The sequence below is a fragment of the Pseudophryne corroboree genome, chromosome 5 (assembly GCF_028390025.1).
Source record: "Pseudophryne corroboree isolate aPseCor3 chromosome 5, aPseCor3.hap2, whole genome shotgun sequence".
NCBI lineage: Eukaryota > Metazoa > Chordata > Amphibia > Anura > Myobatrachidae > Pseudophryne > Pseudophryne corroboree.
The window spans coordinates 620,424,506-620,440,073 of NC_086448.1; the positions used below are offsets into that span (position 1 = coordinate 620,424,506).

The 15,568-nt window shown below is 48.9% G+C and overlaps 1 protein-coding gene across 2 annotated transcripts in view; it reads left to right on the forward strand.

Annotated features, from left to right (window-relative positions):
- LPIN2 (lipin 2) overlaps positions 1-15,568 on the forward strand; it is a 324,290-nt gene that overhangs the window by 129,569 nt on the left and 179,153 nt on the right. For both annotated transcript variants that reach the window (XM_063923550.1, XM_063923549.1), the window contains one exon: positions 2,667-2,762. In XM_063923550.1, the coding sequence (XP_063779620.1) occupies positions 2,667-2,762 (96 nt within the window). The remainder of the gene's footprint in view (positions 1-2,666; positions 2,763-15,568) is intronic.

Consider the following 15,568-nt stretch of genomic DNA (forward strand, 5'->3'; position numbering starts at 1 on the left):
CTGCACACGAGTCCTGGGAAAGATGGTGGCATCATACGAGGCCATTCCCTTCGGCAGGTTCCATGCGAGGACCTTTCAATGGGATCTCCTGGACAAGTGGTCCGGATCACATCTTCAGATGCATCGGTTAATCATCCTATCCCCCAGGGCCAGGGTGTCTCTCCTGTGGTGGCTGCAGAGTGCTCACCTTCTGGAGGGCCGCAGATTCGGCATTCAGGACTGGGTCCTGGTGACCACGGATGCAAGCCTCCGGGGGTGGGGGGCAGTCACGCAGGGAAGAAATTTCCAAGGCCTGTGGTCAAGTCAGGAGACTTGCCTTCACATCAACATCCTGGAACTAAGGGCCATATACAACGCCCTACGTCAAGCGGAGTCCCTACTTCGCAACCAACCGGTTCTGATTCAGTCAGACAACATAACCGCAGTGGCTCATGTAAACCGCCAAGGCGGCACAAGGAGCAGAGTGGCGATGGCGGAAGCCACCAGGATTCTTCACTGTCAGCAATGTTCATCCCGGGAGTGGACAACTGGGAAGCAGACTTCCTCAGCAGACACGACCTCCACCCGGGAGAGTGGGGACTTCATCAAGAAGTCTTCACACAGATTACAAGTCGGTGGGAACTACCACAGATAGACATGATGGCGTCACGCCTCAACAAAAAGCTACAGAGCTATTGCGCCAGGTCAAGGGACCCTCAGGCGGTAGCTGTAGACGCCCTGGTGACACCGTGGGTGTTCCAGTCGGTCTATGTATTTCCTCCTCTTCCTCTCATACCCAAGGTACTGAGGATAATAAGAAAAAGAGGAGTAAGAACAAATCTCATTGTTCCAGATTGGCCACGAAGGACTTAGTATCCAGATCTGCAAGAATTGCTCACACAGGATCCGTGGCCTCTTCCTCTAAGACAGGACCTGTTGCAACAGGGACCCTGTCTTATCCAAGACTTACCGTGGCTGCGTTTGACGGCATGGCGGTTGAACGCCGGATCCTAGCAGAAAAGATTATTCCGGAGGAGGTCATTCCTACGCTGATAAAGGCTAGGAAGGACGTAACAGCTAAACATTATCACCGGATATGGCGAAAATATGTTTCTTGGTGTGAGGCCAGCAATGCTCCTACAGAGGAGTTTCAGGTGGGCCGTTTCCTTCACTTCCTTCAGTCAGGAGTGGATTTGGGCCTGAAGTTAGGCTCAATTAAGGTCCAGATTTCGGCCCTTTCCATTTTCTTTCAAAAGGAGTTGGCTTCTCTGCCAGAAGTTCAGACGTTTGTGAAAGGAGTGCTGCATATTCAGCCTCCCTTTGTGCCTCCAGTGGCACCTTGGGATCTTAACGTGGTGTTGAGTTTCCTGAAATCACACTGGTTTGAACCACTTAAAACAGTGGAGTTGAAATATCTCACGTGGAAGGTGGTCTTGCTATTAGCCTTGGCTTCGGCTAAGCGCGTGTCAGAATTAGCGGCTTTGTCTCATAAAAGCCCATATCTGATTTTCATATGGATAGAGCGGAATTGAGGACACGCCCACAATTTCTGCCAAAAGTGGTCTCATCCTTTCATATGAACCAACCTATTGTGGTGCCTGTGGCTACTCGTGACTTGGAGGATTCCGAGTTACTTGATGTGGTCAGGGCTTTAAAAGTTTATGTAGCCAGAACGGCTAGAGTCAGGAAAACGGAGTCACTGTTTATCTTGTATGCATCCAACAAGCTTGGTGCTCCTGCTTCAAAGCAGACTATTGCTCGCTGGATCTGTAACACGATTCAGCAGGCTCATTCTGTGGCTGGATTGCCGCAGCCAAAATCAGTGAAAGTCCATTCCACTAGGAAGGTGGGCTCTTCTTGGGCGGCTGCCCGAGGGGTCTCGGCATTACAGCTATGCCGAGCTGCTACTTGGTCAGGTTCAAATACGTTTGCAAAGTTCTACAAGTTTGATACCCTGGCTGAGGAGGACCTATCGTTTGCTCAATCGGTGCTGCAGAGTCATCCGCACTCTCCCGCCCGTTTGGGAGCTTTGGTATAATCCCCATGGTCCTTACGGAGTCCCCAGCATCCACTAGGACGTTAGAGAAAATAAGATTTTACTTACCGGTAAATCTATTTCTCGTAGTCCGTAGAGGATGCTGGGCGCCCGTCCCAAGTGCGGACTTTTTCTGCAATGCTTGTATATAGTTATTGCTTAAATAAGGGTTATGTTATAGTTGCATCAGGGTTTATCTGATGCTCTGTTATTGTTCATACTGTTAACTGGGTAAAGTTATCACAAGTTATACGGTGTGATTGGTGTGGCTGGTATGAGTCTTACCCTGGATTCCCAAAATCCTTTCCTTGTACTGTCAGCTCTTCCGGGCACAGTTTCTTTAACTGAGGTCTGGAGGAGGGACATAGAGGGAGGAGCCAGAGCACACCAGAATCCAAATTCTTTCTTAAAGTGACCATGTCTCCTGATGAGCCAGTCTATTCCCCATGGTCCTTTCGGAGTCCCCAGCATCCACTACGGACTACGAGAAATAGATTTACCGGTAAGTAAAATCTTATTTTTAGTTGCCATGGTGATCATTATTTATCAGACATGTTTCATAAATACAGTCATTATCCGTTTATGTGATTGGATTATATTGGTCTCTTTCATGTCTGTTTCAATATATTACATTGATTTCCTTATGCTACAGATTGATATTGAAATCAATGGGGAACCAGTGGATTTGCACATGAAACTTGGCGATAATGGTGAAGCATTTTTTGTAGAAGAAACTGAAGAAGAAAATGTAAGTGCCGTATGCATACGTTTCACAATCCCAGCAATATTTTCTGTATTTTGTCTATATTTATATTTACATCTGCAAGTGTAGATATGAATGGGAGCTGCCATATTGGGTTTTACATAGAGGATAACCTATAATTACAGTAATCCATTTTTCAACACAATTTTGCTTGGAGAATATACTCTGGAGTAATGCTGTCTATTAACTTTGCAGTATTTCAGTAACTACATGGTACTAATGAGAACATGATAATAAAACTATTAGGTGTTTTTTTTTTCTTTTTCTACATAAAACCCAAGATACTTGTTTTCAGTGAGGGTCAATCCATGTGCAGTGGTCCAGCCTTGGTTGCTTGACTATTTACACTGCTCAAAAAAATAAAGGGAACATTTAAACAACACAATGCAACTCCAAGTCAATCACACTTCTGTGAAATCAAACTGTTCACTTAGGAAGCAACACTGATTGACAATCAATTTCACATACTGTTGTGCAAATGGAATAGACAACAGATGGAAATTGTAGGCAATTAGCAAGACACCCCCAGTAAAGGAGTTGTTCTACAGGTGGTGACCACAGACCACTTCTCTGCTCCTATGCTTTCTGGCTGATGTTTTGGTCACTTTTGAAAGCTGACGGTGCTTTCACTCTAGTGGTAGCATGAGACGGAGTCTACAACCCACACAAGTGGCTCAAGTAGTGCAGCTCATCCAGGATGGCACATCAATGCGAGCTGTGGCAAGAAGGTTTGCTGTGTCTGTCAGCGTAGTGTCCAGAGCATGGAGGCACTACCTGGAGACAGACCAGTACATTGGGAGACGTGGAGGAGGCCGTAGGAGGGCAACAACCCAGCAGCAGGACCGCTACCTCCGCCTTTGTGCAAGGAGGAACAGGAGGAGCACTGCCAGAGCCCTGCAAAATGACCTCCAGCAAGCCACAAATGTGCATGTGTCTTCTCAAACGATCAGAAACAGACTCCATGAGGGTGGTATGAGGGCCCGACGTCCACAGGTGGGGGTTGTGCTTACAGCCCAACACCGTGCAGGACGTTTGGCATTTGCCAGAGAACACCAAGATTGGCAAATTCGCCACTGGCGCCCTGTGCTCTTCACAGATGAAAACAGGTTCTCACTGAGCACATGTGACAGACATGACAGAGTCTGGAGACACCAAGGAGAACGTTCTGCTGCCTGTAACATCATCCAGCATGACCGATTTGGCAGTGGGTCTGTACTGGTGTGGGGTGGCATTTCTTTGGGGGGCCGCACAGCCCTCCATGTGCTCGCCAGAGGTAGCCTGACTGCCATTAGGTACCGAGATGAGATCCTCAGACCCCTTGTGAGACCATATGCTGGTGCGGTTGGCCCTGGGTTCCTCCTAATGCAAGACAATGCTAGACCTCATGTGGCTGGAGTGTGTCAGCAGTTCCTGCAAGACGAAGGCATTGATGCTATGGACTGGCCCGCCCGTTCCCCAAACCTGAATCCAAGTGAGCACATCTGGGACATCATGTCTTGCTCCATCCACCAACGCCACGTTGCACCACAGACTGTCCAGGCTGTAGTGTGTTTTTCCACTTTTAATTTTGAGTGTGACTCCAAATACAGACCTCCATGGGTTAATAAATTTGATTTCCATTGATAACTTTTTGTGTGATTTTGTTGTCAGCACATTCAACTATGTAAAGAACAAAGTATTTAATAAGAATATTTCATTCATTCAGATCTAGGATGTGTTGTTTAAGTGTTCCCTTTATTTTTTTGAGCAGTGTATTTTATTTTTTGGGTGTGATGACCCCTGTTAGTAGTCAGAAGCCACAATTACTTTTATGTACCTTCGTATGAAGATATCGGCCATTTTTGTATCATTGCGTATGAATTTTTCACTGTTGCGGAAGTTTGTGGGTAAATGCAATATCTCTGCTTAGAAGATTCATACAGTAGAAAGCTAGGATAAAAACCATTATTTTCAAGTTAAATGTTTTATCCTATAACTATTTCCCTACTTCACTTCCACATGGCTGAAAATTAAGCCCAAAGTTAATTGTCAGATTTGAAAAAAAGTTAATTTTTTGGATTGTATTTCTGTAGGAAAGAATACAATTTCTCTTACGTCCTAGAGGATGCTGGGGACTCCAAAAGGACCATGGGGTATAGACGGGATCCGCAGGAGACATGGGCACACTATAAGACTTTGAATGGGTGTGAACTGGCTCCTCCCTCTATGCCCCTCCTCCAGACCTTAGTTAGATTCTGTGCCCAGAGAGACTGGACACACACTAGCGGAGCTCTCCTGAGTTTCTCTGAAAAGACTTTGTTAGGATTTTTATTTTCAGGTAGACCTGCTGGCTACAGGCTTCGCGGGAGTGAGGGGAGAGAAGTCAGACCTACTTCTTAAGAGTTAAAGGCTCTGCTTCTTAGACAACTGGACACCATTAGCTCCAGAGGGTTCGATCACTTGGTGCGCCTAGCTGCTTGTTCCCGGAGCCGCGTCGTCTTCCCCCTCACCGAAGCCAGAATAAAATAGCCGGGTGAGTATACAGAAGCAAGATGACTTCAGTGACGGCAGAAGACTTTAGTAACGGAGGTACAGCGCAGCGGTCGCGCTGCGCCCCATGCTCCCACACACGGCACTCACAGGGTGCAGGGCGCAGTGGGGGCGCCCTGGGCAGCAAGTTACTGGAGATGTATAAACTGGCAAAATAGCATATATAAGTGCCTAGGCAATAAATATAAGACCCCCGCTAGTATAAATATTTAAAATTGAGCGGGACTACAGCGCGCCAGGAGGGGGCGTGGCTTAGCCCTCACAGCTTACCAGCGCCATTTTTCTGTCTTCACAGACATTGCAGAGATGCTGGCCCGGACCTCCAATCTCCTTAGCAAGTACAGGGAGCAAAACGGGGGGGGGGGGGGGGGGAAGCACAGTCACTTGGTGCTATTTAACAGTGCAGTGATCATATATTATTTTTTCTGTAGTATATGGGCACTGAGGTGTGAGCTGGTATACTCCCTCTGTGTTCTCTCTAACAGGCTTCTCTGTGGGTCTGTCCCCTATTGCCAGTGTGAGTGTGTGTATGTCGGTACAGTGTGTCAACATGTCTGAGGCTGAGTGCCCCTCCCCGGAGGAGGTTGCTGGGGGTGCAGAGAAAGATTTGGGAGTGACTCTGTCGGCACCGCCGACTGCTGATTGGGTGGCCATGTTGAGTACATTGAATGCAAATGTGGCGTTATTGTCTAAGAGGCTGGATAAATCTGATTCTCAGACACAAACGTGGAGAAAATCCATGGAGGAAGCCTTATCCCAGGTACAGGCCCCCTCGGGGTCACAAAAGCGTTCATTTACCCAGATGGCGGATTCTGATACCGACACGGACTCTGATTCCAGTGTCGACTTTAGTGAGGCCAGTTTACATCCAAAAGTGGTTAAGAGTATTCAGTACATGATTGTGGCAATTAAAGATGTTTTACATATTTCTGAAGTGCCTGCTGTTCCAGATAGAAGGGTTTGTTTATATAAGGGGAAAAAGCCTGAGGTGACGTTTTCCCCCCTCTCATGAACTGAATGCTCTTTGTGAAAAAGCTTGGGAATCGCCTGACAAAAGGTGGCAGATTCCCAAGAGAATTTTTATGGCATATCCTTTCCCCTCTGACGGCAGGGAAAAGTGGGAGTCATCTCCCAGTGTGGACAAGGCCCTGTCCCGGCTGTCCAAGAAGGTGGTGCTTCCGTCTCCCGACACTGCTGCCCTCAAGGATCCTACGGATCGTAAGCAGGAAACGACATTAAAGGCCATTTATGTCACTACGGGGGCACTCCTCAGACCTGCCGTGGCGTCGGCATGGGTGAGTAGTGCTATTGCTAAATGGGCTGATAATTTGGCATCTGACATGGATACCCTGGATAGGGATAACATTCTTTTGACTCTCAGTTATATCCGGGACGCTGCAGCTTACCTAAAGGATGCGGCGAGGGATATTGGCCTCTTGGGATCAAGGGCCAATGCCATGGCAGTCTCGGCCAGGAGAGCGCTGTGGATTCATCAATGGAATACTGATGCCGACTCCAAGAAAGCTATAGAAGCTCTCCCTTATAAAGGTAGTGTCTTGTTTGGTGACGGCCTCGCTGACCTGGTGTCTACCGCTACAGCGGGTAAGTCATCTTTTCTTCCTTATGTTCCAGCACAACAGAAAAAGGCACCCCATTATCAGATGCAGTCCTTTCGGCCTAATAAGTACAAAAAAGGAAGAGGCTCGTCCTTCCTTGCTTCAAAAGGTAGAGGAAGGGGAAAAAGGGCGCCTGCTGTGTAAGGCTCCCAGGACCAAAAGTCCTCCCCGGCCTCTGCCAAGTCCACCGCATGACGCTGGGGCTCCACTACGGGAGTCCGTACTGGTGGGGGCGCGTCTCAGACTCTTCAGTCAGGTCTGGTTTCACTCGGGTCTAGATCCTTGGGTCTTAGACATAGTGTCCCAAGGGTACAAACTGGAGTTTCAGGAGGTGCCCCCCCACCGATTTTTCAAATCAGCCTTGCCAGTTTCTATCCCAGAAAGGGAAGTAGTGAGTGCGGCGATACAAAAGCTGTGTCAACAGGGTGTCTTTATCCTGGTACCCCCGTCCCAACGGGGAGAAGGGTTTTATTCGAGCCTCTTTGTCGTACCAAAGCCGGTCGGCTCGGTCAGACCGATCCTGAACCTAAAATCCCTCAATCTGTATTTGAAATCTTTCAAGTTCAAGATGGAATCTCTTCGAGCAGTGATCTCCAGTCTAGAAGGGGGGGATTTTATGGCGTCAGTCGACAAAAAAGATGCCTACTTACACGTCCCGATATATCCTCCACATCAATCTTTCCTGAGATTTGTGGTGCAGGATTATCATTACCAATTTCAGACGTTGCCGTTTGGGCTTTCTACGGTCCCGAGGGTCTTCACCAAAGTGATGGCGGAAATGATGGTACTCCTACGCAAGCAGGGTGTCACAATTATCCCGTACTTGGACGATCTCCTGATAAAGGCGAGATCGAAGGAGCAGTTGCTAAGAAATGTGGAACTCTCCCTGACGGTTCTGCAACATCATGGTTGGATTCTAAATTTGCCAAAATCTCCGTTGTTTCCGACAACTCGGCTGCCTTTCTTGGGCATGATCCTGGACACGGAACTGCAAAGAGTGTTTCTTCCAGCGGAAAAAGTTCTGGAAATCCAATGCATGGTCAAGGAGATTCTGAAACCGGCAAGAGTGTCGATTCATCAATGCACTCGAGTGCTAGGGAAGATGGTTGCGGCTTACGAAGCCGTTCCGTTTGGCAGGTTTTATGCCCGGGTGTTTCAGTTGGACCTGCTGGACAAATGGTCCTGGTCTCACCTGCACATGCACTGGAAAATAAGTCTATCTTCCAGGACCAGAATTTCTCTCCTGTGGTGGCTGCAAAGTTCTCACCTTCTAGAGGGACGCAGGTTCGGAATCCAGGATTGGGTCCTGCTGACCACGGATGCAAGTCTCCGAGGCTGGGGAGCAGTCACGCTAAGAAGAAGTTTCCAGGGAAAATGGTCAAGCCAGGAAACTTGTCTCCACATAAACGTTCTGGAGTTAAGAGCCATTTACAACGGCCTTCTGCAAGCAGAACACCTGCTTCGAGGTCTACCTGTCCTGATTCAGTCGGACAACGTAACAGCGGTAGCGTACGTAAACCGCCAGGGTGGAACAAAGAGCAGAGCGGTGATGGCGGAGGCCACAAGAGTTCTCCGCTGGGCGGAAAAGCACGTGAGCGCTCTGTCCGCAGTCTTCCTTTCCGGGCGTGGACAACTGGGAAGCAGACTTCCTCAGCAGACACGATCTCCATCCAGGAGAGTGGGCTCTTGATCAAGAGATATTTGCAGAAGTGACAAGGCGTTGGGGAATTCCTCAAATAGACATGATGGCGTCTCGCCTCAACAAGAAGCTTCCGAGGTATTGTTCCAGGTCGAGGGACCCCCAAGCCAGTGCAGTGGACGCCCTGGTAACTCCGTGGGTGTTTCAGTCGGTATATGTGTTCCCTCCACTTCCTCTCATTCCAAAAGTGTTGAGTATCAGAAGACGAACAAGGGTTCCGGCAGTACTCGTCGTCCCAGATTGACCACGGAGGGCCTGGTATCCGGATCTTCAGGAATTGCTCATAGCAGATCCTTGGCCGCTCAGAGAGGACCTGTTACTGCAGGGGCCATGCGTATTTCAGGACTTATTGCGGCTGCGTTTGACGGCGTGGAGGTTGAACGCCAAATCCTATCTCGAAAGGGTATTCCCGGGGAAGTCATCCCCACTCTCCTTAAGGCTAGAAAGGAGGTCACGGCGAAGCATTTTCACCGTATTTGGAGAAAATATGTGTCGTGGTGTGAAGCCAAGAAAGCTCCTGCAGAGAAGTTTCAGCTGGGTCGTTTCCTCCATTTTTTGCAGGCAGGCGTGGATGCAGGCCTGAAATTAGGTTCCATCAAAGTGCAGATTTCGGCTTTATCTATTTTCTTTCAAAAAGAATTGGCTGCCCTTCCTGAAGTTCAGACTTTCGTGAAGGGAGTGCTGCATATCCATCCTCCGTTTGTGGCACCGTGGGAGCTTGACGTGCTGTTACAATTTCTTATGTCTCACTGGTTTGAACCTTTGTGAAAGGTTGAGTTGAAATTTCTCACTTCAAAGTGGTCATGCTTTTGGTGTCGGAATTGGCGGCTTTGTCTCTCAAGAGCCCATATTTGATTTTCCATGTGGATAGAGCGGAAATGAGGACTCGTCAACAATTTCTGCCGAAGGTGGTTTCTTCGTTTCACATAAATCAACCTATTGTGGTGCCTGTGGCTACGGATGCCGTGGCAGTGCCAAAATCTCTCGATGTCGTAAGAGCTTTGAAAATTTATGTCGCCAGAACGTCTCTTGTTAGGAAAACGGAGGCTCTGTTTGTCCTGTATGCTTCCAACAAGATTGGAAATCCTGCTTCCAAGCAGACTATTGCACGCTGGATTTGTAATACGATTCAGCGCGCTCATTCTACGGCTGGATTGCCATTGCCGAATCCAGTGAAGGTCCATTCTACCGGGAAGGTGGGCTCATCTTGGGCGGCTGCCCGAGGGGTCTCGGCACTTCAGTTTTGCCGAGCAGCTACGTGGTCGGGTTCAAACACTTTTGCTAAGTTCTTCACGTTTGATACCCTGGCTGATAAGGACCTCATGTTTGCTCAATCGGTGCTGCAGAGTCGTCCGCACTCTCCCGCACGGTCTGGAGCTTTGGTATAGACCCCATGGTCCTTTTGGAGTTCCCAGCATCCTCTAGGATGTAAGAGAAAATAGGATTTTCTCTATCGTCCTAGTGGATGCTGGGGTTCCTGAAAGGACCATGGGGAATAGCGGCTCCGCAGGAGACAGGGCACAAAAAGTAAAGCTTTTCCAGATCAGGTGGTGTGCACTGGCTCCTCCCCCTATGACCCTCCTCCAGACTCCAGTTAGATTTTTGTGCCCGGCCGAGAAGGGTGCAATCTAGGTGGCTCTCCTAAAGAGCTGCTTAGAAAAAGTTTAGCTTAGGTTTTTTATTTTACAGTGAGTCCTGCTGGCAACAGGATCACTGCAACGAGGGACTGAGGGGAGAAGAAGTGAACTCACCTGCGTGCAGGATGGATTGGCTTCTTGGCTACTGGACATCAGCTCCAGAGGGACGATCACAGGTACAGCCTGGATGGTCACCGGAGCCGCGCCGCCGGCCCCCTTGCAGATGCTGAAGTCAGAAGAGGTCCAGAATCGGCGGCTGAAGACTCCTGCAGTCTTCTAAAGGTAGCGCACAGCACTGCAGCTGTGCGCCATTTTCCTCTCAGCACACTTCACACGCAGTCACTGAGGGTGCAGGGCGCTGGGGGGGGGCGCCCTGGGAGGCAAATGTAACCTATATAAAGGCTAAAAATACCTCACATATAGCCCCCAGAGGCTATATGGAGATATTTAACCCCTGCCTGGATTCACTAAATAGCGGGAGACGAGCCCGCCGGAAAAGGGGCGGGGCCTATCTCCTCAGCACACGGCGCCATTTCCTCTCACAGCTCCGCTGGTCAGGACGGCTCCCAGGTCTCTCCCCTGCACTGCACTACAGAAACAGGGTAAAACAGAGAGGGGGGGCAAATTTATGGCGATATTTTGATATATATAAAGCAGCTATAAGGGAGCACTTATTATAAGGCTATCCCTGTTATATATAGCGCTTTTGGTGTGTGCTGGCAAACTCTCCCTCTGTCTCCCCAAAGGGCTAGTGGGTCCTGTCTTCGTTAGGAGCATTCCCTGTGTGTCTGCTGTGTGTCGGTACGTGTGTGTCGACATGTATGAGGAAGATATTGGTGTGGAGGCGGAGCAATTGCCAAATATGAGGATGTCACCCCCTAGGGAGTCGACACCAGAATGGATGCCTTTATTTATGGAACTACGGGATAGTGTCAACACGCTAAAGCAGTCGTTTGACGACATGAGACGGCCGGACAATCAATTAGTGCCTGTCCAGGCGACTCAAACACCGTCAGGGGCTGTGAAACGCCCTTTGCCTCAGTCGGTCGACACAGACCCAGACACAGGCACTGACTCCAGTGGTGACGGTGACGAATCAACCGTATTTTCCAGTAGGGCCACACGTTATATGATTTTGGCAATGAAGGAGGCGTTACATTTAGCTGATACTACAGGTACCACTAAACAGGGTATTATGTGGGGTGTGAAAAAACTACCTATAGTTTTTCCTGAATCAGAAGAATTAAATGACGTGTGTAATGAAGCGTGGGTTGCCCCTGATAAAAAGCTGATAATTTCAAAGAAATTATTGGCATTATACCCTTTCCCGCCAGAGGTTAGGGAGCGCTGGGAAACACCTCCTAGGGTGGACAAGGCGCTAACACGCTTATCTAAACAAGTGGCGTTACCCTCTCCTGAGACGGCCGCACTTAAAGATCCATCAGATAGGAGGATGGGAAATATCCAAAAAAGTATATACACACATGCAGGTGTTATACTACGACCAGCTATAGCGACTGCCTGGATGTGCAGTGCTGGGGTAGTTTGGTCAGAGTCCCTGATTGAAAATATTGATACCCTGGACAGGGACAATATTTTACTGTCGTTAGAACAAATAAAGGATGCATTTCTTTATATGCGTGATGCACAGAGGGATATCTGCACACTGGCATCACGGGTAAGTGCTATGTCCATTTCGGCCAGAAGAGCTTTATGGACGCGACAGTGGACAGGCGATGCGGATTCAAAACGACAGCACCGACTTTTCAACCGCAGCCCTTTCGTTCCTTTAAAAATAAGAGAGCAAAGGGCTATTCATATCTGCCACGAGGCAGAGGTCGAGGGAAGAGACAGCAACAGGCAGCTCCTTCCCAGGAACAGAAGCCTTCCCCGGCTTCTACAAAAGCCTCAGCATGACGCTGGGGCTTCTCAAGCGGACTCGGGGACGGTGGGTGGTCGTCTCAAAAATTACAGCGCGCAGTGGGCTCACTCGCAGGTAGATCCCTGGATCCTGCAGATAATATCTCAGGGGTACAGGTTGGAATTAGAGACAGATCCACCTCGCCGTTTCCTGAAGTCTGCTTTACCAACGTCCCCCTCCGAAAGGGAGACGGTTTTGGAAGCCATTCACAAGCTGTACTCTCAGCAGGTGATAGTCAAGGTACCTCTTCTACAACAAGGGAAGGGGTATTATTCCACTCTTTTTGTGGTACCGAAGCCGGATGGCTCGGTAAGGCCTATTCTAAATCTGAAGTCCTTGAACCTGTACATAAAGAAGTTCAAGTTCAAGATGGAGTCACTCAGAGCAGTGATAGCGAACCTGGAAGAGGGGGACTTTATGGTATCCTTGGACATCAAGGATGCGTATCTCCACGTTCCAATTTACCCCTCACACCAGGGGTACCTCAGGTTCGTTGTACAAAACTGTCACTATCGGTTTCAGACGCTGCCGTTCGGATTGTCCACGGCACCTCGGGTCTTTACAAAGGTAATGGCCGAGATGATGATTCTTCTTCGAAGAAAAGGCATATTAATTATCCCATACTTGGACGATCTCCAAATAAGGGCAAGGTCCAGAGAACAGCTAGAGATGGGATTAGCACTGTCTCAAGAAGTGCTAAAACAGCACGGGTGGATTCTGAATATTCCAAAATCCCAGTTAATGCCGACAACTCGTCTGCTGTTCCTAGGAATGATTCTGGACACGGTTCAGAAAAAGGTTTTTCTCCCGGAGGAAAAAGCCAAGGAGTTATCCGAGCTTGTCAGGAACCTCCTAAAACCAGGAAAGGTGTCTGTACATCAATGCACAAGAGTCCTGGGAAAAATGGTGGCTTCTTACGAAGCAATTCCATTCGGCAGATTCCACGCAAGAATTTTCCAAAGGGATCTGTTGGACAAATGGTCAGGGTCGCATCTTCAGATGCACCTGCGGATAACCTTGTCTCCAAGGACAAGGGTGTCTCTTCTGTGGTGGTTGCAGAGTGCTCATCTATTGGAGGGCCGCAGATTCGGCATACAGGATTGGATCCTGGTGACCACGGACGCCAGCCTGAGAGGCTGGGGAGCAGTCACACAAGGAAGAAACTTCCAGGGAGTATGGACGAGCCTGGAAACGTCTCTTCACATAAACATTCTGGAACTAAGAGCAATATACAATGCTCTAAGCCAGGCAGAACCTCTGCTTCAGGGAAAACCGGTGTTGATCCAGTCGGACAACATCACGGCAGTCGCCCATGTGAACAGACAGGGCGGCACAAGAAGCAGGAGTGCAATGGCAGAAGCTGCAAGGATTCTTCGCTGGGCAGAGAATCATGTGATAGCACTGTCAGCAGTGTTCATCCCGGGAGTGGACAACTGGGAAGCAGACTTCCTCAGCAGACACGATCTTCACCCGGGAGAGTGGGGACTTCATCCAGAAGTCTTCCACTTGCTGGTAACCCGTTGGGAAAGACCAATGGTGGACATGATGGCGTCTCGCCTCAACAAAAAACTGGACAGGTATTGCGCCAGGTCAAGAGATCCGCAGGCAATAGCTGTGGACGCGCTGGTAACGCCTTGGGTGTACCAGTCGGTGTATGTGTTTCCTCCTCTGCCTCTCATACCAAAAGTATTGAGAATTATACGGCAAAGAGGCGTAAGGACGATACTAGTGGTTCCGGATTGGCCAAGAAGGACTTGGTACCCGGAACTTCAAGAGATGATCACGGAAGATCCGTGGCCTCTACCTCTAAGGAGGGACTTGCTTCAGCAGGGTCCCTGTCTGTTTCAAGACTTACCGCGGCTGCGTTTGACGGCATGGCGGTTGAACGCCGGATCCTAAAGGAAAAAGGCATGCCGGAAGAAGTCATTCCTACTTTGATTAAAGCAAGGAAGGAAGTAACCGTGCAACATTATCACCGAATTTGGCGAAAATATGTTGCGTGGTGCGAAGATCGGAGTGCTCCGACGGAGGAATTTCAACTGGGTCGATTCCTACATTTCCTGCAATCAGGATTGTCTATGGGTCTCAAATTGGGATCTATTAAGGTTCAAATTTCGGCCCTGTCGATTTTCTTTCAAAAAGAATTGGCTTCAGTCCCTGAAGTCCAGACCTTTGTTAAGGGAGTGCTACATATACAGCCTCCTGTGGTGCCTCCAGTGGCACCGTGGGATCTCAATGTGGTTTTGGACTTTCTAAAATCTCATTGGTTTGAACCACTAAAGAAGGTGGATTTGAAATATCTCACATGGAAAGTGACCATGCTTCTAGCCCTGGCTTCGGCCAGGAGAGTGTCAGAACTGGCAGCTTTATCTTACAAAAGCCCATATCTGATTTTCCATTCGGACAGGGCAGAACTGCGGACTCGTCCGCATTTTCTCCCTAAGGTGGTGTCAGCATTTCATCTGAACCAGCCTATTGTAGTGCCTGCGGCTACAAGTGACTTGGAGGACTCCAAGTTACTGGACGTTGTCAGAGCATTAAAAATATATATTGCAAGGACAGCTGGAGTCAGAAAATCTGACTCGTTGTTTATATTGTATGCACCCAACAAGATGGGTGCTCCTGCGTCTAAGCAGACGATTGCTCGTTGGATCTGTAGCACAATCCAACTTGCACATTCTGTGGCAGGCCTGCCACAGCCTAAATCTGTAAAGGCCCACTCCACAAGGAAGGTGGGCTCATCTTGGGCGGCTGCCCGAGGGGTCTCGGCATTACAACTTTGCCGAGCAGCTACGTGGTCAGGGGAGAACACGTTTGTAAAATTTTACAAATTTGATACTCTGGCTAAGGAGGACCTGGAGTTCTCTCATTCGGTGCTGCAGAGTCATCCGCACTCTCCCGCCCGTTTGGGAGCTTTGGTATAATCCCCATGGTCCTTTCAGGAACCCCAGCATCCACTAGGACGATAGAGAAAATAAGATTTTACTTACCGATAAATCTATTTCTCGGAGTCCGTAGTGGATGCTGGGCGCCCATCCCAAGTGCGGATTATCTGCAATAATTGTACATAGTTATTGTTAACTAATTCGGGTTATTGTTGAAGGAAGCCATCTTTCAGAGGCTCCGCTGTTATCATACTGTTAACTGGGTTTAGATCACAAGTTGTACGGTGTGATTGGTGTGGCTGGTATGAGTCTTACCCGGGATTCAAAATCCTCCCTTATTGTGTACGCTCGTCCGGGCACAGTACCTAACTGGAGTCTGGAGGAGGGTCATAGGGGGAGGAGCCAGTGCACACCACCTGATCTGGAAAAGCTTTACTTTTTGTGCCCTGTCTCCTGCGGAGCCGCTATTCCCCATGGTCCTTTCAGGAACCCCAGCATCCACTA